The sequence below is a fragment of the Scophthalmus maximus genome, chromosome 16 (assembly GCF_022379125.1).
Source record: "Scophthalmus maximus strain ysfricsl-2021 chromosome 16, ASM2237912v1, whole genome shotgun sequence".
Lineage (NCBI taxonomy): Eukaryota > Metazoa > Chordata > Actinopteri > Pleuronectiformes > Scophthalmidae > Scophthalmus > Scophthalmus maximus.
The window spans coordinates 2217574-2242515 of record NC_061530.1 but is presented as its reverse complement, the minus strand read 5'-3'; the positions used below and the strand labels follow the sequence as shown (position 1 = coordinate 2242515).

Sequence of the window (24942 nt, the reverse complement as noted above, 5' to 3'; positions counted from 1 at the left end):
GGCACCCTTAATGCGGTTTTTATAGGCACCAACTGTTAATAATTGAATTGATAACATACTAAAGATAAGTTATAAGACATTAGAGGATGAGTTGGTGATTTCGAAAATCGCCGCAAAATCCGACTCGCTTCCTTCAGACCTCCGTCCCAAGCCCCTCCCCCCTCAACACATAAACGCGCACCGTTGCCTCAGTCGGAGTCTTACTGCATCGGAGGAGGAAGACACAAGCGGAGCACAACATGCTAACTGACTGCTCGTGGCTCATTCACAAGTAAGAAAACACCGGACATTATCATAATATACACGTAAACAGTGAACGTGGCTATTGTCGGTGGGCACATTTGTCAAGCTAACATGTTTGTGTTGCGATATCTAATTGAAAATGGCGTTCTGATGCAGTAACTTGTTGCTGGCTAGTTAGCAACAGGCTGCCGCAGGCTAAGCTGAAACATAAACACGGGTAGCAGTTCTACACATACGTTTGTTTTGAGTTTATATTTTTAAACTTCAGCCATATTGTGACGATGAAACAGCTGAAGCACCATCGGAGCTTTCTGGCCTTTTTTCTGTTACTGTCTGTGACACAATGAAGGTGAATGTTATACAGGATAACATGTTGTTTAGCACTTCAGAGCTTCCACGATGTGTTGTTAGCTCAGACTGAGTTCACTCCAGACTCGGTTCAATGTATCTAATCATACATCGAATCATTTATCATGTATCTGATCTAATCATGTGTTACTGTACAGGCCAGAACTCGAGGACTGAGCACCTCACATCAGCAGATGCTGCTCCACCAGGCCGTCCTGTTGCAGGTCAACCTACATGTCTGCCAGGACTGCCCTCAGACGTGGAAAGAAAGTGCTGTGGGCAACTTCATGACCCCCGTGTCCAGGCTGCCACATAAGGTTTACATTTTGCACACAGTATTTTGTGCAATACCAATGTTTATTTATGTTTTGCATAACCTGCTCTATATTGTTGGAATAAAAATCTTTTAAATGTTCAGGGCCTTTTCCTTATACTCTCAGCATAAACAATCCAACCATTACATTTAACACAATGTGTCATGACACCTGTTTATTTTTTTGGAACATCATACAATATACCAAATATATATTCTAATACTAGCATAAACAACATCCGTACAACAATGAAGATACTGTCTGCACAGGGTTTCCTAGTTGTAGTGTCAAAGCAGGTCTGTTGGCTGACGGGTCAAGCTGTGCTGTCGTCGACTCATAGGCAGTGGTCCTGTAGAAAGAATATCACAATCAAAATTACTGTAAAAGACTGACAACACTACAGCACCATTATCTGCAGTGACAGTTTTCTGTGTCACCTTTTGTGGGAGCAAATATAATTGATACCAGCCACTCTTTCATATATATTTGTGTTGGGACTATGTTTAGATAAATATTGAAGATCATAAGTAGGTCTGAGGTTCAGAATCTGTAAAAAAAAAAAAAAAAACACCTGCCATAAATGTTTACACTTTGGAATTTTTTACAACGTTGCCATATGGATTTTTAAAGTAGCTTTTGTACACAAGTATGTTACCACTTCATGCTCAACCTACAGCATCCTAAGCCGATTCACCTGGTCCTCTGCTGACCTGCTTCTCTAGCTGTTGATGGGGATCGTCTGGTCGTTGCTCTGGTCTGTGGCAGACAACCTCCAGGTCCTGGATTTCTTCATGTACAACATATAAGAGAAAGGAGGTCAACTTAGTGAAATATTCATATTACCTTACATTGAACAGTACCTTTCATTTCATTTCCTGCCTGTCGTCCGGACCGGAGTCTGGGAGCAGGGAGACGGTTTTGCCCCTCATGCCCGGGGTTGCGGCATTTATTATTGCACAGACTGCAACATGCACATCAACTGCTACTACAAGCCTCTTGCCACGCACACCGGGCATTTTCACTACACCCCCCTCCCCCACACACACGTAACGCTACGTCCAGTTCAGAGCGGATATAGATAAACAATCAAACGACATTTGCTCATAAAGACAGTGAGGACACCCGGCGAACACACAGGCAACTTTAGCTGTAGATACACACAAGCTAACATTGCGTTAGCTAACTTATCTAGTGTCCTCCAGCGAAGCTAACTGTGCGCTGCCTGATACACACACAAGCTCCCCAACAGTTCTGTTGGTTACACAGTTCGTGAACATAAACCACTTTCACCCAAATGAAGCAGAAAATTACCTTTCAACCTCTGCTCCTCCCAGAGCTGACGCCAGCGGTGAAGAGCCACATGATGTTTACTCTGTTCACTCCTCCTGTGGTCTGCAACCTCTTTCAGTCCATAGTCCTCTCCACTGCTCTGTCTGTTGCATCCAGAAGCTGTTTTTTACACTTTCTCTGCCATTCTGCGACTCTTTTCTTCTTCAGTTCAGTGAAGCAATTTGTCTGGTACCGGCAGCGGCTACCGGCAGCTCTGGTTGTTGGCAGAGGCTGTGCAGGAGACTTGTCACTCGCCGGACTGTGTGGTGAACGAGCGGAGTGTGCGCAGGCAGGAGAGAGCCGGTTCAACCAATCACTCTCTCCGGTCAGAACTTTCCGATTGGTCGTATTTTTTACAGTCGTGCCGCAGCCACAGATGAGAGATTGATTTTGTTTCAGTGTTGGATCATTCAATGTATTCATCTTTATCGGTTTGTTACGGTTTCAAGTAAAATGACAGAAAGTGCATCTCACAAAAACGCCTACCCTACCTTTAATAATAACAATTTGGTTTTCAGATTGTAAAATAAAATCTGTTTAACGTTTGGATCATATGGCCACTTACTTTCCGGAAAAGGTCTGCAGAGTCTCTTGGTCAATATCCCTTTATTTACGTATTAAACACTTACAATTCTTTACTATTAGTATATAAAGTTTGTTCAACTGCACCTCTCGCCCAGTGTCAACGGGATTGGCTCCAGCTGCCCTGCGACCATTAAAGGATAAAGCGGTATAGATAATGGATGAATATAGTTTGTTCAGTTTGCCTACATTACAGTTGGCTTATATTTTCTAGATTGATCTTCATTTGCTTGGTATGGCAGCAACTAATGGCTACTTCATTATGGACTTTTCTTCAATTTTTTTCCTGGAATAGGCTAATTAATCACATATGTTGTCAATATGAAATGTCAGAAAATAGTGTTAAAAACATCATTACAAAAGCAAGAGGTTTCTTCATATATGACATAGAATCTCTTAAAATCCTAACCAGCAAATATTTGGAATAAACACAATCCAAATGGATTTTCATTACCCAGCAATCCAAAATTATTTATCTTTAATGGCCTTTTACAGGTCTATAAAGCATTGGTCAAGGATTAAGTAACTATCAATTAAAGGGGCAGTAAGCCATTCTAAAGCAATACACGTTTTGTAAAAATCAGCGAATTTTTCTTCACCGTCCGCTAGCTGTTGCTTTATTGTGGGTGCCAAAAAAAAACTATTTACGGCTCAGCCCTGGGTCTGTAAATTGTAAAACAAAAAAATGGTGCAGACCACACAAACAAAACTGCGAGTGCAGTTTGCAAACATCACTCATCGACACCTAAAAGGGGCAGTAAGCGATTTTGGAGAAAGCTTGTTTCTCTCCTTGTTTTTTCTTGTTGATTTTACTGCTCTGGTCGAGCCGCCAACCTGCAACCCCTGGGTATGGGAGACCGGCTCCCTAACCACTATGCCAAAAGTCCTGAGTTGCAGTGCCACCTGCTAGCAGGTATCTTAACATGTCGATGTGTGATGTTTACAAACTTGCCTTAGAATTGCATACTGCCCCTTTAAGAAACGTGCTAGCTGGTGGTGGTGCAATTTAAGATTGCTTAAAAACGACTTGGCTTACTGTTGGAAAATCTCAGACGAGTGCTCAATCTGAAAAATAATCTACTGTTGAGATGGGAGCTTTTTTCACACATAGTGATTTGATTTCAAAGCTGATACATTAGAGATCAACAACTGTGTCCCAAAAGGAGGAATTCGGCTTTCATGAAATTGCTTCTATGAGGGAGTGGCTGCAGACGAGGAAAAGAAAACACTCTGGAGCTTTTCATATTGTTCCATCTTCAGAATCTGAGCAAGTTAGGAGGAACTTTAATGTCTAAATTCATAAGGAAGAATTCACTCATTCAATTCCTCCTCCAAAATTAGGGCAGGAACCCCATTTTAGAGATATTCTCAAACAATATTTGATTTGATTTTGAAGCCAGAGGAATACTTATCGAACTTTGATGAACACAAAAGAATAATGTTATTCAGACTTATAGGCAGATAGAGTGATGTTTCTGAACAAGTCCTGAGGTTTCCTCCTTTTTTTCTTGCCTCATTAGTCCTGGACATCAAAATAATCGATCACAGGCTCTTCTTTAACCATCTTCGACCAGGTGGTTTCACCGGCAACCCTTGAGTAAAATTGACAAGAAATGAGTCAACAGAAGGCAGTGAAATATGAAAAATAGACAAGATATAGATGAATCAAGATGCATGGACATGCAAAGATGGAAGGACCCAAGACAATTGCATATTACTGAAGTTGTTAATTCATCCTTATCAAGAGAAAAGTCAAATGGCAGAGTAAGTAAGAGTTCAATGTGATTCTTAAGTACGTTGCTATGACCAGTCTGGTTAGGAAATGGCATCTTTAACCACAGATGAAGACTCACTTGCTGCTGTGCTGTTTGATATGAGCGATGGGAGGAGGTGCTCTCGCAGCCGTCTCTCTCTCTATCAGTGATTTCAGGGTTGCGTTTGGACAGATTGACTTGCCCCTGGAAAAGACACACAGGCACATCCTTAAAATCCACGATCATTTTTAAAAATTTCATTATCGTAGCTATTCCTGTATTTTGGGAAAAAGGTCTTACTTTTGGGCTGTGATGACCACATTGCGTTTGGGCTCGGTATCGTAGCTCACGCTCTCTACACCGTAGACCTCGGCTAGCTCATGGATGATCTTCCGGTGTTCTCTGTTCATGGGCGGGAAACAGTGGCTCCTTTTTGGCTGTTTTGCCTGCAGACATCGGTAATGCATGTCCATTACAGATTTATACTAAGTGGCATTTCCAAGCCTTTCTGAACTGCTTCTATCAGCCCTCAATAGATTTACTTTTGGAGTTAGTCTTCTATTTGTATACATTCATGCAATTCTTATGGCAAATGTAAACTTTAATGGTTACCTAACATATGTCAATGTAACTATGCTGCTATAAAATCCTAATTTATAACTTTTGCATCACAATACATCCAAAATGTATTTTGTAATCCAGAGGTTCCAACAAAATGATTAATAGGAAAGCAGAAACATGTTTCTGCAACACCATATCAGATTTATCTTAGCAGACTGTCTTCCAACTGATGCTGTTTTCTTGTATCCAACGATAGTGTTATATTTTAAAACGTCTAGAAAGTATTCAAATAAATATATAAATCTGATGGTGATTAAACTGAAAGTACTTGCAATCAGTGGAGGCACGAGGAAAGAAGATATAGCTTTGTTTTAATGGTTCATAAACCAAAAAGGCTGGGATTCACTGATCTAATCTGTTAGTGCTGTACATTGTCTGTCTCCTCCCTCCAAATTAATGAAAACAGTGCAAACACAAAACTTATGTAAGTTTGTATCCCTGTATAGTTTTTCATTTGTTTTGTTTCCTTTGAATTATAATGTGGTATTTCCATTATATGGTCAAAAGTTTGCAAATATGCCTGGATTATTGTGCTTTTTTTTACTCTATTAGGGGAAATGTTAATGCAACAACATACATTTTAGACACAATTGACATACAACAGATATTTTAGACAACCGGGTGCTTACAACATTTCGGCATACGTTTGACCTCAATCCCTTCAAAAAAAACATCAGGATTGAGTGGAATGCAGACTACGTGCCTTATCTCCCAAAATCAGTGTCCAACTTCACTAATGCTCTTGTGGCTGAATGAGAGCAAATTTATGTTCCAATGATCCCAAATCTTAAGGAAAGGCTTTCCAAAAGAGTGGACACATGGAGTGTTTTGAGTTTCCAAATACTTTTGTGAATGTTGTATATGTGTGGCCTATTTTCTGTTGGCATTTTCATGCAAGTTTGACCTGACTTTTATAGTGGTATTCTAACAAAGGACAAAAGATGGCAAAATGAGCTGGCATAATTATGGTCAACCTTCTTTGCCAGAGGCTTTTTACAAAGTATTACAGCTACATTTTGATAGATAAGATTTAATGACCTAATTTTGGCGAGTGCAGAAACCCACAAAAAGAGACCAAAGGTACAAAATGAAAGCATTAAGGGCAGCACATTTTGCAGCACATTTAAGACATGATAAAAATGGGAAAACAAAACTTTCAGACTCCAAGGTAGAAATGCCTTGCGCCCATGATTCCTTGTTCCAAAAAGAGATTCTGGTGGTGATAAATAATATTTTATATTTGTCAAAGAAACGAAAGCAACAGTGACCTTGGCAGCCTCATCCAAAATTGCCTGCACTGCACCAAAGAAAGCTGAATAAAGAACACAAAGTCTTTTTCTAGCTTCCCCATGAGGTACCTACTAATTTGGCCTGACTTAAAAACAGTTACAAGGGAGGCTTCATCGTACTGTGAGAAATCTATAACCAACCACAGCTGGTTCCATGTTGGAGGTCCACTGGAAAATTGACCAAGTCCAAATATGGGTGAATATATGACAATTAGGTCAGAAAATAACATGAGGATGAACTACGTTGTGGGTGTAGATTCATGCATTATTGTCACAACTTAAAGTTGGAAGTCTAATCAAGTAGGCCTAGCTTTTTTCCCCCAAACTGGCACTAGTTCTAATGAACTAAGCGACGGTTGTACAACTGTCCTCTCTCTCTCTCTCTTCTCTCCTACTGTCTCTGCTCCCACCCTCTTTCTGCCCACTTCTCCTCTCTTCCCCATTTCTCTCCTCACCCCAACTGGTCCAGACAGATGACTGCCCACAACTGAGTCCGGTTCTGTCAGAGATTTCTTCCTGTTAAAAGGGAGTTTTTTTCTCTCCACCGTCGCCAAGTGCTTTGCTCATTGTGGGATTTGTTGGGTTTTCCCTGTAATATTGTAATATTGACCTCACTATGTAAAGTGCCTTGCGAAAAATGTATGTTGTGATATGGCGCTATACAAATAAAATTGAATTGAATTAATTGAAGCTGTATTTAAACATGAGACAATGAAATTCATGATCAAAATATTATTTCTAATAATTAATGATGTATAATTAACTGAAGTGTAAGCTTAGCATTTAATCTGTTTTCTTCAACAATTGTTGCCAAAGAGCAGGCTCCCAAAACAGACAACAGAGGGAGCACCGCTGCACATTATTGGTCATCCATCCTGTTAGGTCCATTAGACTGGAAAGAGGATTCACTGAATAATCTCACCTTATTAACAAGTTCAACAAGATTCTTGATCTCCTCTTCCACATCTGTGACAAATTTGAGATCTTTCCTGAAAAAAAAACAAGAAAAAAAAACAGAGGAGCCGGAAGGAGAGGTTTTAGTCAATTTGTTGGTTGTTGGCCGTGATGCTGTGAAATGGACAAATTTGCCAATAACGATAACTGGTTTTCATAAAAAGTGTCAAAGACAGACCTGGCATCCTCTTTGAGGCTGTCACTGTATATGGAGGTAGAGCGGACATTGAAGGGGTCAGTAGATGAGTCTATCTGTAATGCCTCAGCCAAGCGCCTGTTTCTCTCCAAGGTAGCACACTCTTGGTCGCATTCAAGCCTGAAAAACATATGAACAAACATACATCAAGGGTTTGCATCATACCATTAGGATGAGTGCTGTTCGAGGCCTATTTGTCAGACTTTTGGGTGCTAAAATAATACCTCTTACCAAACAGATTGTCCCAAGTGGCTGAGTCATGCAAGAAGCTGAAGAAACCGCTGATCAATTGATTTAAATATTTATGCAGAAACAAAAGGTTATGATGAACAAGAAATACATTTCTATGGATGGCTTTTCTGATGGGTTGTTACTTGGATCATTTAGTGAATTCATTTTACTGCATTGGCTTTAAGTGTCGAGAATTATTCTTCCTTAATTACTTTACCTGGTTTGTTTCAGCTCCTTCTTAGTAAGAAGCGGGCCAATGTCCATTGAATCGCCAAGCTGCATGTCAGACAGTTTACTGGCCATAGCGATGGCTGCATACCTGCAGTACATAAAGTGATGTTTCAATTACTTCATATTCATAATTTAAATGGTACAGAAAATATACTAGAGAAACTGACCTCCGATATGAACTGGCTGCTTCTGTGCAAATGGCTGTCTCCTTTCTTCGACCACAATCACACTGTAGAGCTACCTGTGAAAAGTATGAAGAATTAGACTCCACCAGAGCTGTACAAATATGAGGGACTTCAGTCTGCTGCAAATGTTTTTTTGTAAGCTGACAATTGCGTTGATTTTTAAAAATTTGACACTGATCATGTGAGGAATTCATGCAGCTGTGAAAGGTCTCATCATTTGTTGAGCTCTCGAATTTGGAGGACTGCCACTGAAATGTTTTTATTGAATTCATGTTAACTATTTCTGAGTTATACTCTACTGCAGGAGTTATCATGTTATGCTAGCAGCCTAGTAGCCACAGCTGGACTATTGAATCAATTCAATCATTAGGGTGATGAAAAACATTCATAAAACTGAGTGTCTTCACAATTTTTTTTTCATCAGGGCAATTAGTTATTATACTGTTGAGAAAGATTTGATAGTGGGAAATTATGCCCCATCTCTCAGTGAATCCAGGTAAAGACCCTCTGCGTAAAGTTTGTAACCCCTTTTTCAGCCACCAGAAGTCCAGCTGTTCTCAGTGGCAGTGTTTTTTACCTTGGCAGTGCATGTGGTGCGTGGGCAGCTGCTGCCTTTATGACAGAGAACAGAGCACGGGTGACCACAGTCTTGACGAGGCAACATGCAGGACTGCTGGCAAGTGCCTTCTGCCAAGCAATCGCCCCGGTGGCAAATCCGTCTGCAGCGGTGCATTTCACATGGCAGCATTTTGTTACATGTCAGGCCGCAAGAAATGTCTTGTAGATGACATGGGATGTTGCTGCGTTGCTGTGGGTCAAAAATAAATAAATGACTAAAGAGCATCACTTTACTCACAGGAATAATAACAACAGAATAGAGGTTGCAAATTAACTCAGAGAACGTTACCTCGTGCTTCCCCATGCACCACTTCTGAGTGAGGTATGTGCAAGGTGGACACTTCTCTTCACTGTGGCAGTTGTGAAAGACTAAAAGAGAGGCAAATGTTAAGAGAACACATTCTTAGTTTTGATTTCAAACAAGTGTAAAAAGTTATTGCTAGATCCAGGGTTTCTGCCATGTACATTTTGCAGCGGCAGTGAATTTTTTGAAGTTGCAATTAACCGACTCTGCTAGGGGTTATAATTTGACATGACAGGACACAACGACGGAGCGCTCTAGAATCTTTGGGCGACACGCCCCCGAGGAGAGGCAGGGAGAGAGACAAGTAAGGACAGAGACAGCAAGAGGAGATAAGCAAGAGAAGGTTAGATTTAACAAGCTAAAGTGAAGTACAAAAGAACATTCACCATGACATGTTATTCTCTATTGATATTCATGGACAAATAATTATAGCTAAATTGATCTAGCTAATCTAACTTTAACAAATTCAAAAACTTCTTTCAGACAGCAGGTATACTAAGCACCACACAGGTTTTGTTTTCCTAGAGGTAACACTGATATCTTACCTGGGTGATCACACTCATGTCTTCTTGTGCACAGATTTTTGCACTCTGGTGGCTTGGTGCCACAGGAGATGGGCGGGTACAACACAGTGAGCCCACAGTGACATGTCAGTTCATCAAAACCTGCAAACAGATGGAATCACATGACACAGACCTGCATGTCTACATCACAACACATAAATGCCAACTATAATACCACAGAGGACCAAATCCCCAAAAGATTAGGTAAAAATCACAAATGATTTATATTTGAATGACAACAGGCCATGTGGAATTTGGGCAAATGCCAGAAGGGCCGCCCTCTATATGAGCTGCTCAGAATAGGTCGTTGATAAAAATAATAATAGTAAAAACTATTTTGTATTTTATTATTTTCAAAAAAAGTCATTTTATGCATGCAGCGACAAACACAAGCATGACTTCATGGAGTCACTTTTAAAGTATGAGACTGTTTTGACTGCGCAAGTGTTCCTGCATATTTTCGCACTGTTTTCGCCCTTGTCAAAGAACCTCAGACCAGAGGGATAGATCTCCTGGGCGCCCATCGGATGGGTAAAGAAATACACCATTACTGAAAAACTATTTGAGAGATTTTGATACAATGATAGAGGCTGAAGACAATTTTGTGAACTGGGCAAACACAAAACTTGTAAGTGAGGAATCTGAAATGGAAGTGCAGGCTGCATTGCCAGCAAAACACACCATGAAAAGAAAAGTTATGCCAGGGGAGTCTGGTGATGCAGCGGACACAGCTACAGACTCATTGGCGGTCTATAGAATCAATGTCCACAACATCATTCTCGGTACAGCATCAGAATGTATGCATCACCTGGTCCAGCAGCACAGGGAACTTTATGCTGATCTAGCGTGTCTGGATCCTCGGAATTTCCCAGTGATAAAAGTCAATGGATTACCCCCAAATGCACTACAGAACATAAGTAAATGCATCCAGCTTTATATTTGATGAAGATGCAACAGTTGCGAATTTACAGTCTGTTTTGTCAAATTTCGTCATACATTGGGACAGTCTGAAAAAGACTGAAAACACAGTCAGACTGTCATACCATGTTGCCTGTAGCCTACTGCGATTTTAATCCAATACACTTTTTGTAAAAATCTGTGAATATTTCCTCACGGTCTGCTAGCTGCCGGTTCGGTTTGTGCAAAAACAAAATCCATTTTTTTGGCGCAGTCACCGGGCACTGGCTGTGGCGATAGTGTGTGTCGTTTGAGTGTGTTGCAAATTTCTGCATTCTGGTCAGACTGTATGGTTTTTATGCTTTTGATGTTTTTGATTTGGGTGGGGTTGGTGTTGTTGGGTTTGAAAATAGGGCCGGTGTGTGTTGAAAATTCCAGGGCCGTTTTTTGATCCAAGTCCGTCACTGAATGACAACATGGTATTTCTGAGACAGACTCTCATAAATACTGTTGGAGCAGAGAAAATGACTGCGGGACTCACTGGACTGCCAGCAAGGTTCACAGTTTCCACGGTGACAAGGCTCCTGGCAGCGGTGGAGGCCACAGTTGAGCTTGTAGCTGCAGATCAGTGGGCACTTGTGCTCCAGAGTCTAAATGGACACAGACAGAAACTATATGGTGAAGTGTTGTCCTAATAAACAAACACTGAACAGTCCTTGTTTACCACATTTTCAGTTTTCTAACAACCTGAGATATTGTCACTATTAAAACACTGTTGGGGTCTTTATTCAGTGCTGGACGAGTTGTGCTTGATTTCTAAACAAACACAACACTGACACAGATTCAGAATAATTCTCACCACACAACACAGCTCGCCACACTTATGTCGGCCACAGGATCGTTTCTTGTTGCATCGCTTCTCGCAAGTGAAGACCAGCTCCTCTGGAACAGAAAGGGTAAATTTGTCAAGTACAGCTGATGTGATATTACATCGGTTTAATTTCATTTGAATGATCTTAAATCTCACCCTCTTTCTGGATTGTTGCACATGGGACCTCCTGAAAAACAAAGATGCATTTTTTTTTGTTACCTGAAAATATTACAGAACAAATTTAACTAATTCTCTATTAGAATGTTTAAGTAATGCCTTTCATGTTTTTTATAAGCAGTCCATATTTCATTAAATGTCAATTGATGAATTCTCAGAACATCTGAGTCTTTACATCATATGTTATATCTCTCTTCATTTACATCCATTTCCTCAGGATTGCCTTCTTGGTCAAAGGGCACATGATGGGTTGGGGGGCTCTTACTCTCTTCAGTCTACTTCCTCCACAAACTGAAGAGAGCAAGAGCCCCCCAACCCATCATGTGCTCCTTCTACCAGGGCACCATCGAGAGGATCCTGACCAGCTGCATCACTGTGTGGTACGGGAGCTGCACCGCCTTCAACCGCAAGAAACTGCAGCGAATAGTGAAGGCAGCTGGACGGATCATTTGTGTCCAACTCCCCTAACTCCTGGACACCTACGAAACCCGCCTCACCCGCAAAGCAACCAGCATTGTGGGTGACCGCAGCCACCCTTCACATAGCCTGTTCAGCCTCCTGCCATCTGGAAGAAGGTACCGGAGCCTCTGAGCCTGTTCCACCAGACCGGCAAAAAGCTTTATTCACCAGGCTGTCAGGAAACTCAACACCGTCCCCTCCTTCCCTCCCCTCTGCCCCCAAGAACTCTGGGCTGGGAGTCTGAACCCCCCCCCCCCCCCCCCCCCCATCAGGAACAGTAACGGTCACTTTACAAAAGACTCAAAAGACTCTGAGGAACACTTTGTCACTTTCATCAGTCCCCTCTACATTTATTACATTCAATCTGCACTCTATGTCCTTTATTGCACATTTTCAATTTATTATATTTATTTAGTTTCCTGTCTATTTCACATACTGTAAAGTATTACATTACATGTATATACATTTTCAATTTCTCTAGTTTTTCTATACCATGTGGTTTTGCCTTACCCTTACTTTTGCACTATTTAGAATTTATTTGTGTATATAACTAATCCTATTTTTTTGTACTATTGCACTGTGGGTCAGAGAGAAACGTATTTTCAATTCCTCAGTATGTCTGGAACATATTGCAGTAATTGACAATAAAGTTGACTTGACTTGATAGTATTTCATGTTCAATAGTTTCTTACATCAGATGTCATGGGAATAGTCTTATATCACTGTCGAATTGACCCATGAATCATCCCAAAACTTTTTCTAATTCCCAGCCTCCAGCATTACAGTTGTGTAGATAGAATCTACTTTTAGTCGTAGGAGTAATGACAAAACCTGGCTATATTTTCCCCGCTCAATTCTATCACACCTTGGGGCTTCCAGTTCTTTACTATAAGAAAATTATTTTCCGATCTTTGGTGTCACATAAAACAAAATAAATTACAGTGACACCAATACAGCAAACAGATGTCCTTCTGGTGTTTCCACCCACCTTGGTCTTGGAACCACATCTGCATCTGATAGTAGAGGTCAGCGAGCAGGGCCCACATCTGCCCTCGTGGCAAATATTCTCACACAGATGGATGATGTCTGAAATGACACAAGGTCATTAACTCCTCACAAACTGTAAGAACACTGCCTTTAAGCTTAAGATAACGCACCTCTGCCCATATGTCTCCCCATACAGAATATTTAAGACGACTGAGCAGGAGTTTAAATCAGTGTCAATGGGCCTCATGCATGAACATGTTCGTATTCCTATTCTAAATTTCTCTAACTTGTTTGTACCATGAGTTTGTACAAACAGACCTTGTCGGATTCATCAAACGCTTCTATCTTCAGAAAAGTGTGTAAATTATGTGCGTAGACAGGATGATTTTCACCTGTGCATATTTGAGCGAGCGTGCCGGTGGATTGCAAATTAGCATAATCAACGCCCCCAAAATACCATATACGGTTTCGCTTCCTGCCTCATGTCAGGAAGAGTTCATTCATGAAACCAGTGTCAAACAGTAAAAAGAAACCATTTACGAGATCAGAGATTGAAGTTCTGTTTTCAGAGATCCATAAATGAGTTTATATTTTAGCAGTGTCAGCAGGAGACAAGTGATGGACTGAAGCAGATCTGTTAATACTGAGTCACCTGTGAATCACTGTCACAGAAAGAAAGAGGAAATGCATCGATATGAAAATAGCTTATGAACAAAACACTGATCGATAACTGCAGGGAGGTCAGGGTGAGTCTTCTTCACTGATATGAATAAAAAGTGCCATAACCAGCGATGTTGCACATATCTTAGCTGCTGCTCAATCAGTTCACCTTCGTTCATTGCAATATTAAACAATATGCACCATTTTATAATTATTTTACATTTCTTCTCTGGCGTGTAAAGCAGCTCACAGCTGTGATAAGGCTCATCACCTTCCCTCACATCACCATCTGTGGCTTCACAACGGCACGAGTGACATATGACGCTTATGATGCTCCTGCCTCGTCTGCAGGTTGACTAGAGATGTCATTTGTATGGATTTTAGGTAGATGGTGTGAAAATAGTTTGCATGGTGACAACAAACAACTGACATGTCAACCCAACGACTCAATACCAACTGCCAAAGATGTGCGCTCTCCTGGCCATTGTGCAACACTGTTAACATAGAAATATATTATAACTCGTATTGCTGAATCATCAGAAAAATGTTAACATAACGAGGTGAAAAAATAAATAATTAGATATAGTATTAACTTTTTTCACTTTAATAATTTTTTTTAAATGATTAGAAAAAAACGATTCGTAAGTGGAAAACCTTGGTGTGTTTAACAGCAGAGCAATTTACATGACTCCTACGAGAAGTCTCGACCACTTGTCAATTCTGTGCGTATTTTGAAAGAAATCGTAAAATACGAAAAAATGGTGAATGCGGGAAGTTCTCCTAAATCACTTCTACCACGGTTTAAGAACAAATTTGGGCGTATGAAGGGTTCTTGCATGAGGCCCAGTATTTCAGAATTCAAACAAAAGCTGTTGGAAAAATAAAGAGATGTCTTTAAGAGCTGGGTCGGCTTTAGTAACATTAAGAAAAATACACATAAGAAAAGAGGACAGCATGTTCATTCAACGAAATGCGTTCTGCGAAAAGCCAAAAACATAAAACCAAGGTTTAACAATCATGAAGTCATTATATTTTGGCAGAGAAAGTCATCATAATGGTTTTTCTTTGAAAGTGAGGAAGATTTTTTCCCCCTTCTTTTTCTCATTTTTTTCTTATGCCTAGCCCTTAACCCTTCCATACTTTCTTCATCATTTTAAAAGCTCAGATTTTTGTGAGCAAACATGAAATAACGACCTGTTGTATCTTAAGACTGCCATCAATTATACTCTGCCTGTTTTCTTTTATGGGGCTAGCATCAGTTCCCTTCCTTAACCAGTTACACTAAGCTATGAGACATTATTTTAATGTTAGTATTGCCAGGGAGAAGGTTTCGATGAGACAGTAGCCATCCTTTGAAAAAACGTCAATCTTTAGTTGAGACACACTTTGTCTCATGACTCACCACTAGAGCCACAGGCCAGGGGTTTGTTGCACATCTTTCCACAGGAAGGGATGGGATCAGAGCAGCAATGTCGTTCTGAGTAGCCCAGTTCCAGGAGTTTGGCCAGCAGTGTCTGACCACAGGGACAAGTCTTCACCAGAGTAGGGGAGCGTGGGCACAGCTGGCATGGACCGCGGTGGCACACCTGCTGACACTGGTGGGCTTTGCAGTCCAACATCCTGCACAGAGAAATAGCATTGCACGATGAGTGGAACTGAGCTTAAGTATCGATTGATGATGACATTATTGGTGATGTACTTACTTTCCACACGTTTTTTGACAGGAGCAATGTCCCAGACCATCAAATCCTTCTTTATCTGTTCCACACAGGACTTCACGAGTTGTGACTCCACAGTAGCAAACTACAGAAAATTAAACCAGAAAAAAATTGGATTCATTAATTCCAAATTAATTCAATGCCTGAATTTCAATTATTTATTATTACAATAACTGAAACTGCCATGTCAGAAAGGTCACAGCACCATTCATTTCATCAGTCAATGTTATATTAGGTGGTTCTGTCAAAGTGAGACTCACCCTGCTGAACCTGCAGCTGGCAGGGCTGACATGCTCCACTGTGGCACACCTGTGTACAGGTATGTTCAGCACAGTTGAGTAAAGCACCACACACTTTGTCACACCGCAGCACTGTAGCCTGCCCGCAACGCATTGGTTGACTAGAAAGAGATGATTCAATCATTAATTTAGGAGTCAAAACTCCAAATAAGGATTGTTTGAAAAACCAAACTATTGGGAGTATCATAAAAATACATAGAAATACATATAGAAGGTACTTGGGGGAAAAGAAAGATGTACACAAGGTGGAAATACCTGGTCTTCCTACAAATGCAGGATTTTGTTACAAAGGCAGGACATTGTGGACAAGGTCCAGGGTGACATAAGCTGAAGAACAATAAAGAAAGTATTAAGATAAGCATTCATCGCATGTAAACCCATGTTTTGGGTATTTGAGTAATAAAATAAAATATATAGGAAACTTTCATATAGATCTGTTGAAGGACCAGTATGTAGGATTTAATGGCATCTAGCGGTGAAGTTGCTGATGGCAAACAAATGAATATTTCTCCCTTCACCCATCAGTTTTACCCCGAAGGCAAGAGCGTGCCAGTCAATCTCACCCACTACAGAAATATGGTGGTGCAACATGGAAGAGGACCCATTTCCTTCTAATACTATGCAGAAAACCTAACTGAAACACAATGATTATTAATTTCAGTGGATTGCTAGCCTGGCATACTCAATACTCAAATGCATATTAGTCTGGAACCTATCAGTTCGTTTTCGATTTCCAAATGTCATTACCCAAAGACAAAGAGCAAAATGCCTCTGGACGCAATTGGATAGACCTACAACCACTGAGAGCAACGCATCACGTGATGTTTGTTGAGCGACGTGAAAATGTCAACAGACTAGAGCAGATAGGAGATAATGATTCCACGTCTGTGAACGAGTATTGCTGTTTTTGTGGGAGAAATATGAAAATATTGGGTACTTTTAGTCAAATGCTCGTTCATCAGCGGCAGCTGGTTGTTTACCAAACTCCGAAAGGTCAGAATTGTCAAAATCGTGTTGCATATTATTACTTGGCCTGAAAATTACATTTCCTCTTTTAAAAGCATAACTTAAAAAATACAGAGACAAGACAACACAAGGTTTTTTCAGGCTCACATGTTACAGGGGTGGTTGCAGTCCACTCCACTTCTTTTCTTTCCACACATATCACCACAACTGTGGGGAATCTCACTGCGCTGCCACTTCGGGTTTGTCACTTTCCCTGCAAATTAAATGGGGAATAAAAGGAATGATGGCCTTGTTTCACGTACTTTCTGTGACAGCCTTGATAGATTTTTTTAAAAATCTTATAAGAAAGATTTACTCAAAACAGATAACAATTTTATGTAATTTTGAAACCCAATATTGCACTATTTTAGGATGGATTTAATTGTATGAATGCAGCTATCACTCACCACAGAAGCAGGAGTAGGAAGTCGGCTGTTTCGGTGAAACATTCTGGCAGGCTGGACAACGCCAACCTTCAGCTGAATCTAAAAAATAGCGTCATTTCAAAACATGAATACTATTTTTAAATATGCATAACGAGTAAAGTAATGTTATGCAACATAACAGGAATACCAATGCAATGTTTGTTAACAGGGCAACAATAACTACTTTTGTAAAGCAGATGTATCTGACATTGTCTTATAGCATTAAGACAGGGTTTTATATTTTGAGGACAATCCACAATGACCAGAGTCTAGGTTAGTGTAGCATTAACTGGTCAGAAAATAAACATCCAGATGTTGTTTAAAGGTCATACCGTCTGCCTGAGAGGCTGAGGATCGAGCCCATTTCTTGATACAGTTCAGGTGGAAGACATGAAAGCAGCTCTGGCAGCTCCACACTGGGGCCATGAGTCGGATGATATCACAGCACACCATGCACTCATACTTCTCTTCAGATAGTTGTTCAATAAGACAACCTATAGAGGGCAGAGATCAGAGGTTCAGGAGACAGCAGAGCTACAAGCATAATAACACACAATTAACTTCTTTGACCTAAAGGACACTTTTGGCAGCTCCATCAGAGAAAAATCATGTTAGACCATTACCTGATCATGTCCAACTTTATCCAAAAGCAGCGGGTGGTGTATATAGAAGGATGCACACGCCATCAATACATTTATAATAGTTAACCTACATATTAATTTCATGAAAAATGAGCTGAAAAAGCTCACAATTAAAAAGGCAATATGGGACCGGTCTTGATTTTATCTAAAATTGAAGCTATAATGATCAAATCTGGGAAAAATCAGGAGCCCTAGAGTTATACCATTACATCCTGTAACGACACAGGCAACAAAAAGGTAAAGGCAGTTTTTGATGTTCTTTTCAATCAAATTATTACCAGATCTTTAGTGTCAACACGAGTCTACAAGGAGTTTCAGTCTAACCTGTCTGTGTCTCCTTGCTCTCTGGCATCTTGTCCCGGTTCCTCGGACCAGGTTTGTGGTTTTGACGGTGTGTTCGTCTCCCTCCTTGGGCCTGGAGGGCTGTGTGTCTTCCCGAACCTCCCCTAGCTTTACTGTTTGGATTCTGAGATGATCTGCTGTGGTCCGAGTTATCTTGGCCGCTGGCTCCCCCCTCCGAGCCCACCTCCTCTTGAGTTGGTAGTTTGAGCGGTTTGATCGGTCCTTGTTGTCGCTTTGTCTCAGAGTGTTTCTTCTGATAATCATCATGTTGAGAGTCTGGCCCTGCTCTGCTCCGCTGAGCTCTCTCTCTAATTTCTGCAGGGTGATTTTCTCCTTTGGAGTCATCTGACCTCTGATGCTCGACTGAAGTGTTATTCTCCTTTAAGTGGGTGCCTTTCTTGTTTTGTTCTCGTCTTCTCTGCTCCTGGCCAAACTTTCTTGTTTTTTTCGCAGAGGTGTCCTGGTCTTCATTGGTGTGTCCCGAATTTCTGATCACATCATCTCTTCTCCAGTTACGCCTATCAGGTCCATCCATGCGATACGCAGATGTATGATAGCCACCCACACCTCTGTTGCTTCCACTGTGGGAGAAATAGTCACTTCCAGGACTTTGCCACTCGGAGCTGGAGCTCCCATTTATACTTCTGTTCCCTTCTGTCCTCCCTCTACCTCTGCCTCGCCTTCTGGCTCCATCCTCTCTTTGGTAGGGAGGATGCTGATGCGCTGGATAATTTGAATCATTATAACTAAATGGGGGGTTAAAGCCTTGATGAAAGTGTCCAAATTGTTGAGAAGAATCATAACTAGTACTATTACATTTTCTGTCATTGTTGTATCTGGACTGACCTCTTCTGGATTTGTGCTGATGCGGATTTTCATGTGACATCCCATCTGGATTGAGGTCAGGTGGGTCTGCAGACAGAAAAGATGACAGTGTTAAAAACCTGAAGCTGTTTGTGCAATTATCACAACCAAATAGTCACAGTAACTAAACAGTAGGTAATTTTTTTGTTCAATTGCATCCAAGTAGTAGGTATGACATTTTACAGTTGAAAAAAACTGTCACTCCTCTGGTAGATAAACTTAAAGAACCCTCCAGTCACGTTTTAAAGTATATAAAAATAATCTGATATGCTAATATTTGTATAACAGTTTACCCCAAAAAGTTTTTAAAAAACCCTCTGAAATGGAAACCATCCACTCTCTCTCCCTCATTGAGGAATTCTGAGACTATGAATATTCATTGAAATGGAATAATTGATGGAGTGGATGCCGACTCAGGGAGACGGAAACCGTGGATGTCTTGCCCATCCCCAGTCTCTGTAGTGTATTTAGCTTTGAGTAATGTCGCCATCTCCCCGCGACTATGACACCTTGAATGAGACATCAGCTGCGTAATGATTGTTTCGGCTTGCCATAGATAAGATGACCTTGCTTGGTGCCTGAGAAGACTCATCTTAAGAGTTTCTCAGGAGAGGATAGACGGAAATTCCTCAACATTCATGATATGCAAATGACACAGGCCGCGCGCCCCGCTCACCAGAGATGCTCACGGTATTTGACCGGTGGCAGAATGTGCGCATCAAGATGGCTACCAGCAACATCGGCGAGATTCAGCCATAAAACTTTCACGAACTGTTAATGCAAACTGTGCGATAACATATATAACTAACTAATTCCATCCATGTTTTGACAGACAACACAAGCAGCCAATGATAATGAGAATAGCGCTGTGCTGAACCAATCATGTGGCTGAAATAGAGTTATAGCCACATCAAGTTAGGTTGACGCACAGAGCGTAGCAGAAGCAGCAGCTCTGTTTATGTTTGAGCTTCTGCAGCGTGCACATCGGTCCGTCAGGAGTGAGAGCAAGATAAAAGAGAAATGACGACAGGAAATTTTAACTCGAGCAACAGCGTTACGGAAGAAGACGTCCCAACAGACACAGCCCAAGGCTCAAAAGATGAGGACATTGTTTAAAATAAGAGTCCGAGGAATATTTAAAGTCCGACAACAGTAGTAGCGTGAGCTGCAAACTGTGTCGAAAGCATCTATAGCAGTTGCAGCCGTTGTATTTATACAACTGCATTATACAGCAGCAGTTGTGTAAATGTTCTACAATACATTTGTCATGTTCAACTTCTCACAGAAAATAAATAATACTTAAAAAAAATATTATGATATCTTTACATCTCATAACCTTTAAGCTTGACAGAAATAGTGATTTGATCACTTATATCGTTATATATATCGATATTGATCAATATGAAAAAAAAATCGATATAAGATTTTTTCCATATCGCAAGTCCCTAAAGTCAATGTCATTTTAGAGGACAGAAACGGAAGAAAAATATTTTTTTGAGTGGAGGGGGACTTTAAGAATAAAGACACCATTTCAAAACATATCCTTAGCATTTCTGTATTTCAACTTCTTGACCTTTGTCATTTGACATATCAATGAGCTAATATTGGTCAATATATAGGCCACCATCTTATCTCTTAGGCTTTTACAGTTTTTGATCATGACTCATCTGTCAATTAAGGTCTTTCATCAGTCTACGATTGATTAATAGAGCGATATAAAAAATCTGAGAGGCAACAAAAAGTATAGCTTTATGAAACTTTGATAATAAACAGACTGATAGATCACTGTTTCTGGTGATCTCATATTCACCAGAAACTGGTCTACCACTGAGCTCTCTGTCACTCCTCTCCATGTCTCTGACCACTTCTTCATATCCTACTCTCTCCCCCTCTCTCAAGCTGCCAACCTTCCCTCTTCCACTAATACTGTCCCTGTTTTCCTCCTCTCTTGGCTCAGTGCAAAATCCAAGTGCCCTGAGGATCTTCTTGCCTATGGATCTCTTCTTTCCTTTCTCTGCCTCCTTATCTGCTACTAAAAGCTCTTTCTTTGAATCTACTTCCTTCTCGTCATTCAAAAACCTTTTTTCCATGTTCTTTACCCTCCTCACTCCCCACGCTCCCCACCTCCCTCTTTCCAAGCGACTTTGTAAACTACTTTGCAAAAAAGGTAGCTGACATTCACTCCTCATTTCCTGACCCTCCTACTCACACTACCTATCCTATACCCTCCCCCCCATCCCCTTCACTATTCTCTTTTTTACCACTCCCTCCCAGTAAGGTTCTATCCTTGGTCACTTCCCACCGCCCCACTACCTGCCTACTTGACCGTATTCCCTCTCACCAACGACCTCTCCATCACCATTATGAACTCTGTGGTGACCCATGCTCAAACTGCAAGGAATCTGGGTGTGACACTGGAGGACCAGTTGTCCTTCACTGCCAACATTGCAGTGACAACCCGCTCCTGCAGATTCATCCTCCACAATATCAGGAGGATAAGTCTGTTCCTCACAAAGAAGGCGACAAATGTATTGGTGCAGCCTCTTGTCATCTCACGCCTGGACTACTGCAACTCCCTCCTAGCTGGTCTGTGTAATGGCAATTTATCATTTGAACCTTTTGTACCTTTTGTGTTGTCATTATCTTTGTTCTCTCCCCCCCTTTTCCTGTCTACTCATGCCTCTGGTATCCTCACACTTGTTGATTTGCTTTCCATTGATTAGCTAGTCTGTTGTATTCTTGTTTATTCCTTTGTATTGTTTGGTCACCCGTTTGTCTTACACATTTATTCAGTGTATGTATAAGCAATCCAGGTCTGCATCTTGGAAAAACTCACTGGTGGTCTATTTAGTCCTTTTAACTACAGTGATCCTTTGATCATATACTTTTGTGAAACCCCCGCCAGGCTGAGGCCTTTAAGATGCAGCTGCTTTTGCTGCTCGGGGTCAGAGTCTGTTACCAACTTCTGAGTGCAGACTCTGTCCTTCGTAGCTAGGAAACGTATGCTCTGTAGATCCAACTGAGGAATAAAACTTGCAAAGACAATGTGACTGTTGACACATTTCTTTCTCACTGGGAAACAAAGTAGTTCCAAAACAGTCTGCCTACATGTGCCATCCAACCTATGCAGCAAGTCTCCCACACTACACCGCTCCTCCGCACCTTGCACTGGCTTATGGTGGTGGTTCAAATCCGATTCAAGGCACTGTACTCGTCTACCATACTGCTAATGGCTCAGGCCCTTCTTACATCCAGAAAATGGTCAAACCTTACACCCCAGCCCATCCACTCCGCTCTGCTGCTGCTGCTAAACGGCTTGCTACGCCCTCACTGTGAGAGGTGGGCAGCCACTGCTCATTCAAATCCTGTCTGTTTTCTGTCCTGGTTCCTCAATGGTGTACAAGCTCCCCATTGACATCAGGACAGCAGAAACCCTTTAATGCTTCCGTCGCAGACTGAAAACTGACTCACCTGTTCAGACTGCACCTTACCCCCTGAATCTATTATTTTAAAAAAAAATAATAATTTAAAGGACTTAAAGGAAGTGTTTTTGGGTAATATCTTCATGGTTAAATGCATTCCAGCGAGAGCCCCTGAAAAGTCAAATTAATTCTAAATGAATGTTATGTAATGTAAACACTGAATAAAAAGAAAATACAATTACAGTAGTCAAAGATAACAACAAAATCAAAAGTTACCAGAGCCTAAAAACCTGTCTGCTAGTGTTATCAACTGTAGTATATACAGCAAAACATTATTAAAATTAAACAATTTAAATTGAATAAAACTGTATGGGAGACATGGGGAGTCAGCAGCAAATAGAGTTGCTTTTATTATTGCTTTTATTCTCAAATCTAAAATCTATGTATTTGCTACTAATTTTATTCCTTATCTTTTTGTACTTAAAGTGCTCGTCTTTTAATTTGCTTTATATTTCCCTTTATTTTTCTAATGATTTTTATACACCAAAACAAATTCTATGTATGTGAAAACCATTTGGCAATAAACACGATAAAGATTCTGATTCTGATTTTTTTATTTTAACTAATGATTTAATGTCGAATTACTTTTGCTTTTGGGACGACTCATATCAAGTTTATTATACAGTTTAGCCCGCAGTTTTACTAAAACTATTCAGTAACACGTAATCACCAAGGAATCACCAAGACACACATTTCCCATATAAAACAATTAAAACAAATACCGGTACTTCCACGGGCTGACACGTTGATTTACTTTTATCAGCTCCTGGCTTTCAAAGGTTTCACCCTTATTATTATTGTCACGTCAGCTACGAGAAGCGTGACCACACTAAGAAGATAGGCTAACATTAGCAACCTTAAGCGAGCTCAAAGTGCATTATTTTCAAAGAATCAGCTGCTAAGTCATGTTAGCTGATGTTAGCTGAAAGTTCATGGTAGCTAACCTTGGCTATGATACTTACAACATAAATGCAATCTGTAAAACGTTAGCAAATGAATTAAAGTGTGCAGTAAAATCAATCCAGTTCATCTTGAATAGTTAGAATTTGTTTGTGCCACCTAATTTGTCGATGTGTTCACTGTTTGCTAGTAAAACAAATATGTAGAGAGCATGTCAGTTACCTGAGGAGCCTTCGGCCATTTAGTTTTCACTCTGGTTGTTGCTTCTCCTACGCCGAAAGTTTGAGGACAAAATGCTGTTTTCTGAGATATGATAAGAGTATACTGGTACTTAGCGACACTGGTCACATTTTCACCTCCTCTCTGGTTGAGGCGAACTCCCTAAAAAGCAACAAATATCTCCAAAAACCTCTTCTGCCCACCTTTCCAAAGCTAGTTAGCTAGCTAGCTAGAGGCTAGCACAGACGTTTTCAAGCTTCCTGTTATGGTTTTCAAAGTAAGACACACAATGGCAGATATATTAATATTGGAACATTAATGCGTCTATCCTTTCTAAAATCAAAGAAATCGTCTGAGAATATCATTAATTCAAACATGATCAATGGTAAAACCAAACCTTAGAAAACTAGTATCGCAGTGTAATTAAATCAGTAGTCATTTAGGAGTCCTCTAAGAACCTTCTCTCGGATCCCAAAGTGAAAAAGATAGAATAAAAAGATTAAAAAAAAGATAAAATAAAAGAATAATTCCATAGCATGGCCACAAGATGGTGCTTCATGTTTGGGTTTGTAAAACAGAAAATATAGGCTTCTCTCGTTGAGAGGAAGATACGAAAAGACAATAACAATGAAATGTAACATTAAACATTTAATTAATGGTTTCTAACATACAATAAACAGAACTGTCATGTTTAAGTGTTATTATTACTATTATTCAGTAATGTATCTTCTGTAATGAAGACACAGTAGTGTACATTATTAAACCTTTGTTTTACTACATTGTCTTTCATTATCTGTTTAAATACCATTTATCAAATGTTTATATATGCAGATTATATGGGCAAAATAGGCTTCAAGTCTTACAGCATATTCTGTATTTCTGCTCATTTACCATAGGTTGAAACTACATATTGTGGTGTTTTCTGTAGATTTATGCTGTGTTAAAAAGAGAGCAAGTGGATCAAAATTGGGGGAATTGGAAGGCTTAACTCTGCTACTTCTGGCTAGTATAGCTTAGAACAAGACCTTCATCGCTACTTAAGGATGGTGTCCTCAAAGAACCCATCCTGTTGCCATGTTTCAGAACGGATAAACCACATACTGGCTCTAGAGAGGGCCTTTTTCCCATTATCTTTTTTACATTACCTGAGGGCCTCCGTAGTTCTCCTACATTCTCTACAAGCACTCACCATTATATGCCACTAAATCATGGCTCTTTAATTCTGACCTCTCAC

At 40.4% G+C, this 24942-nt stretch overlaps 1 protein-coding gene across 8 annotated transcripts; it reads right to left on the bottom strand.

The window, feature by feature from the left end:
* Positions 1 to 4053: 4053 nt before the first annotated feature.
* Positions 4054 to 23968, bottom strand: nfx1 (nuclear transcription factor, X-box binding 1). 8 transcript variants are annotated; one of them, XM_035612919.2, is made up of 24 exons: positions 23712 to 23968; positions 19090 to 19155; positions 18226 to 18966; positions 17593 to 17754; positions 17243 to 17320; positions 16944 to 17049; positions 16086 to 16157; positions 15792 to 15931; positions 15517 to 15616; positions 15216 to 15433; positions 13155 to 13252; positions 11687 to 11717; positions 11519 to 11601; positions 11201 to 11309; positions 9745 to 9864; positions 9185 to 9264; positions 8855 to 9085; positions 8260 to 8333; positions 8079 to 8180; positions 7613 to 7750; positions 7403 to 7469; positions 4871 to 5016; positions 4670 to 4774; positions 4054 to 4408 (listed from the first exon to the last, which is right to left on the bottom strand). In XM_035612919.2, exons 1-24 carry the CDS (start codon positions 23728 to 23730, stop codon positions 4333 to 4335), a joined length of 3162 nt encoding a protein of 1053 aa, XP_035468812.2. In that variant the 5' UTR covers positions 23731 to 23968; the 3' UTR covers positions 4054 to 4332. The 8 variants fall into 8 exon arrangements, 7 of the variants coding, with proteins under 7 accessions (XP_035468812.2, XP_035468813.2, XP_035468811.2 ...); XM_035612920.2 differs by lacking the exon at positions 23712 to 23968 and adding an exon at positions 21733 to 21875; XM_035612918.2 differs by lacking the exon at positions 23712 to 23968 and adding an exon at positions 19784 to 19862.
* Positions 23969 to 24942: the final 974 nt, after the last annotated feature.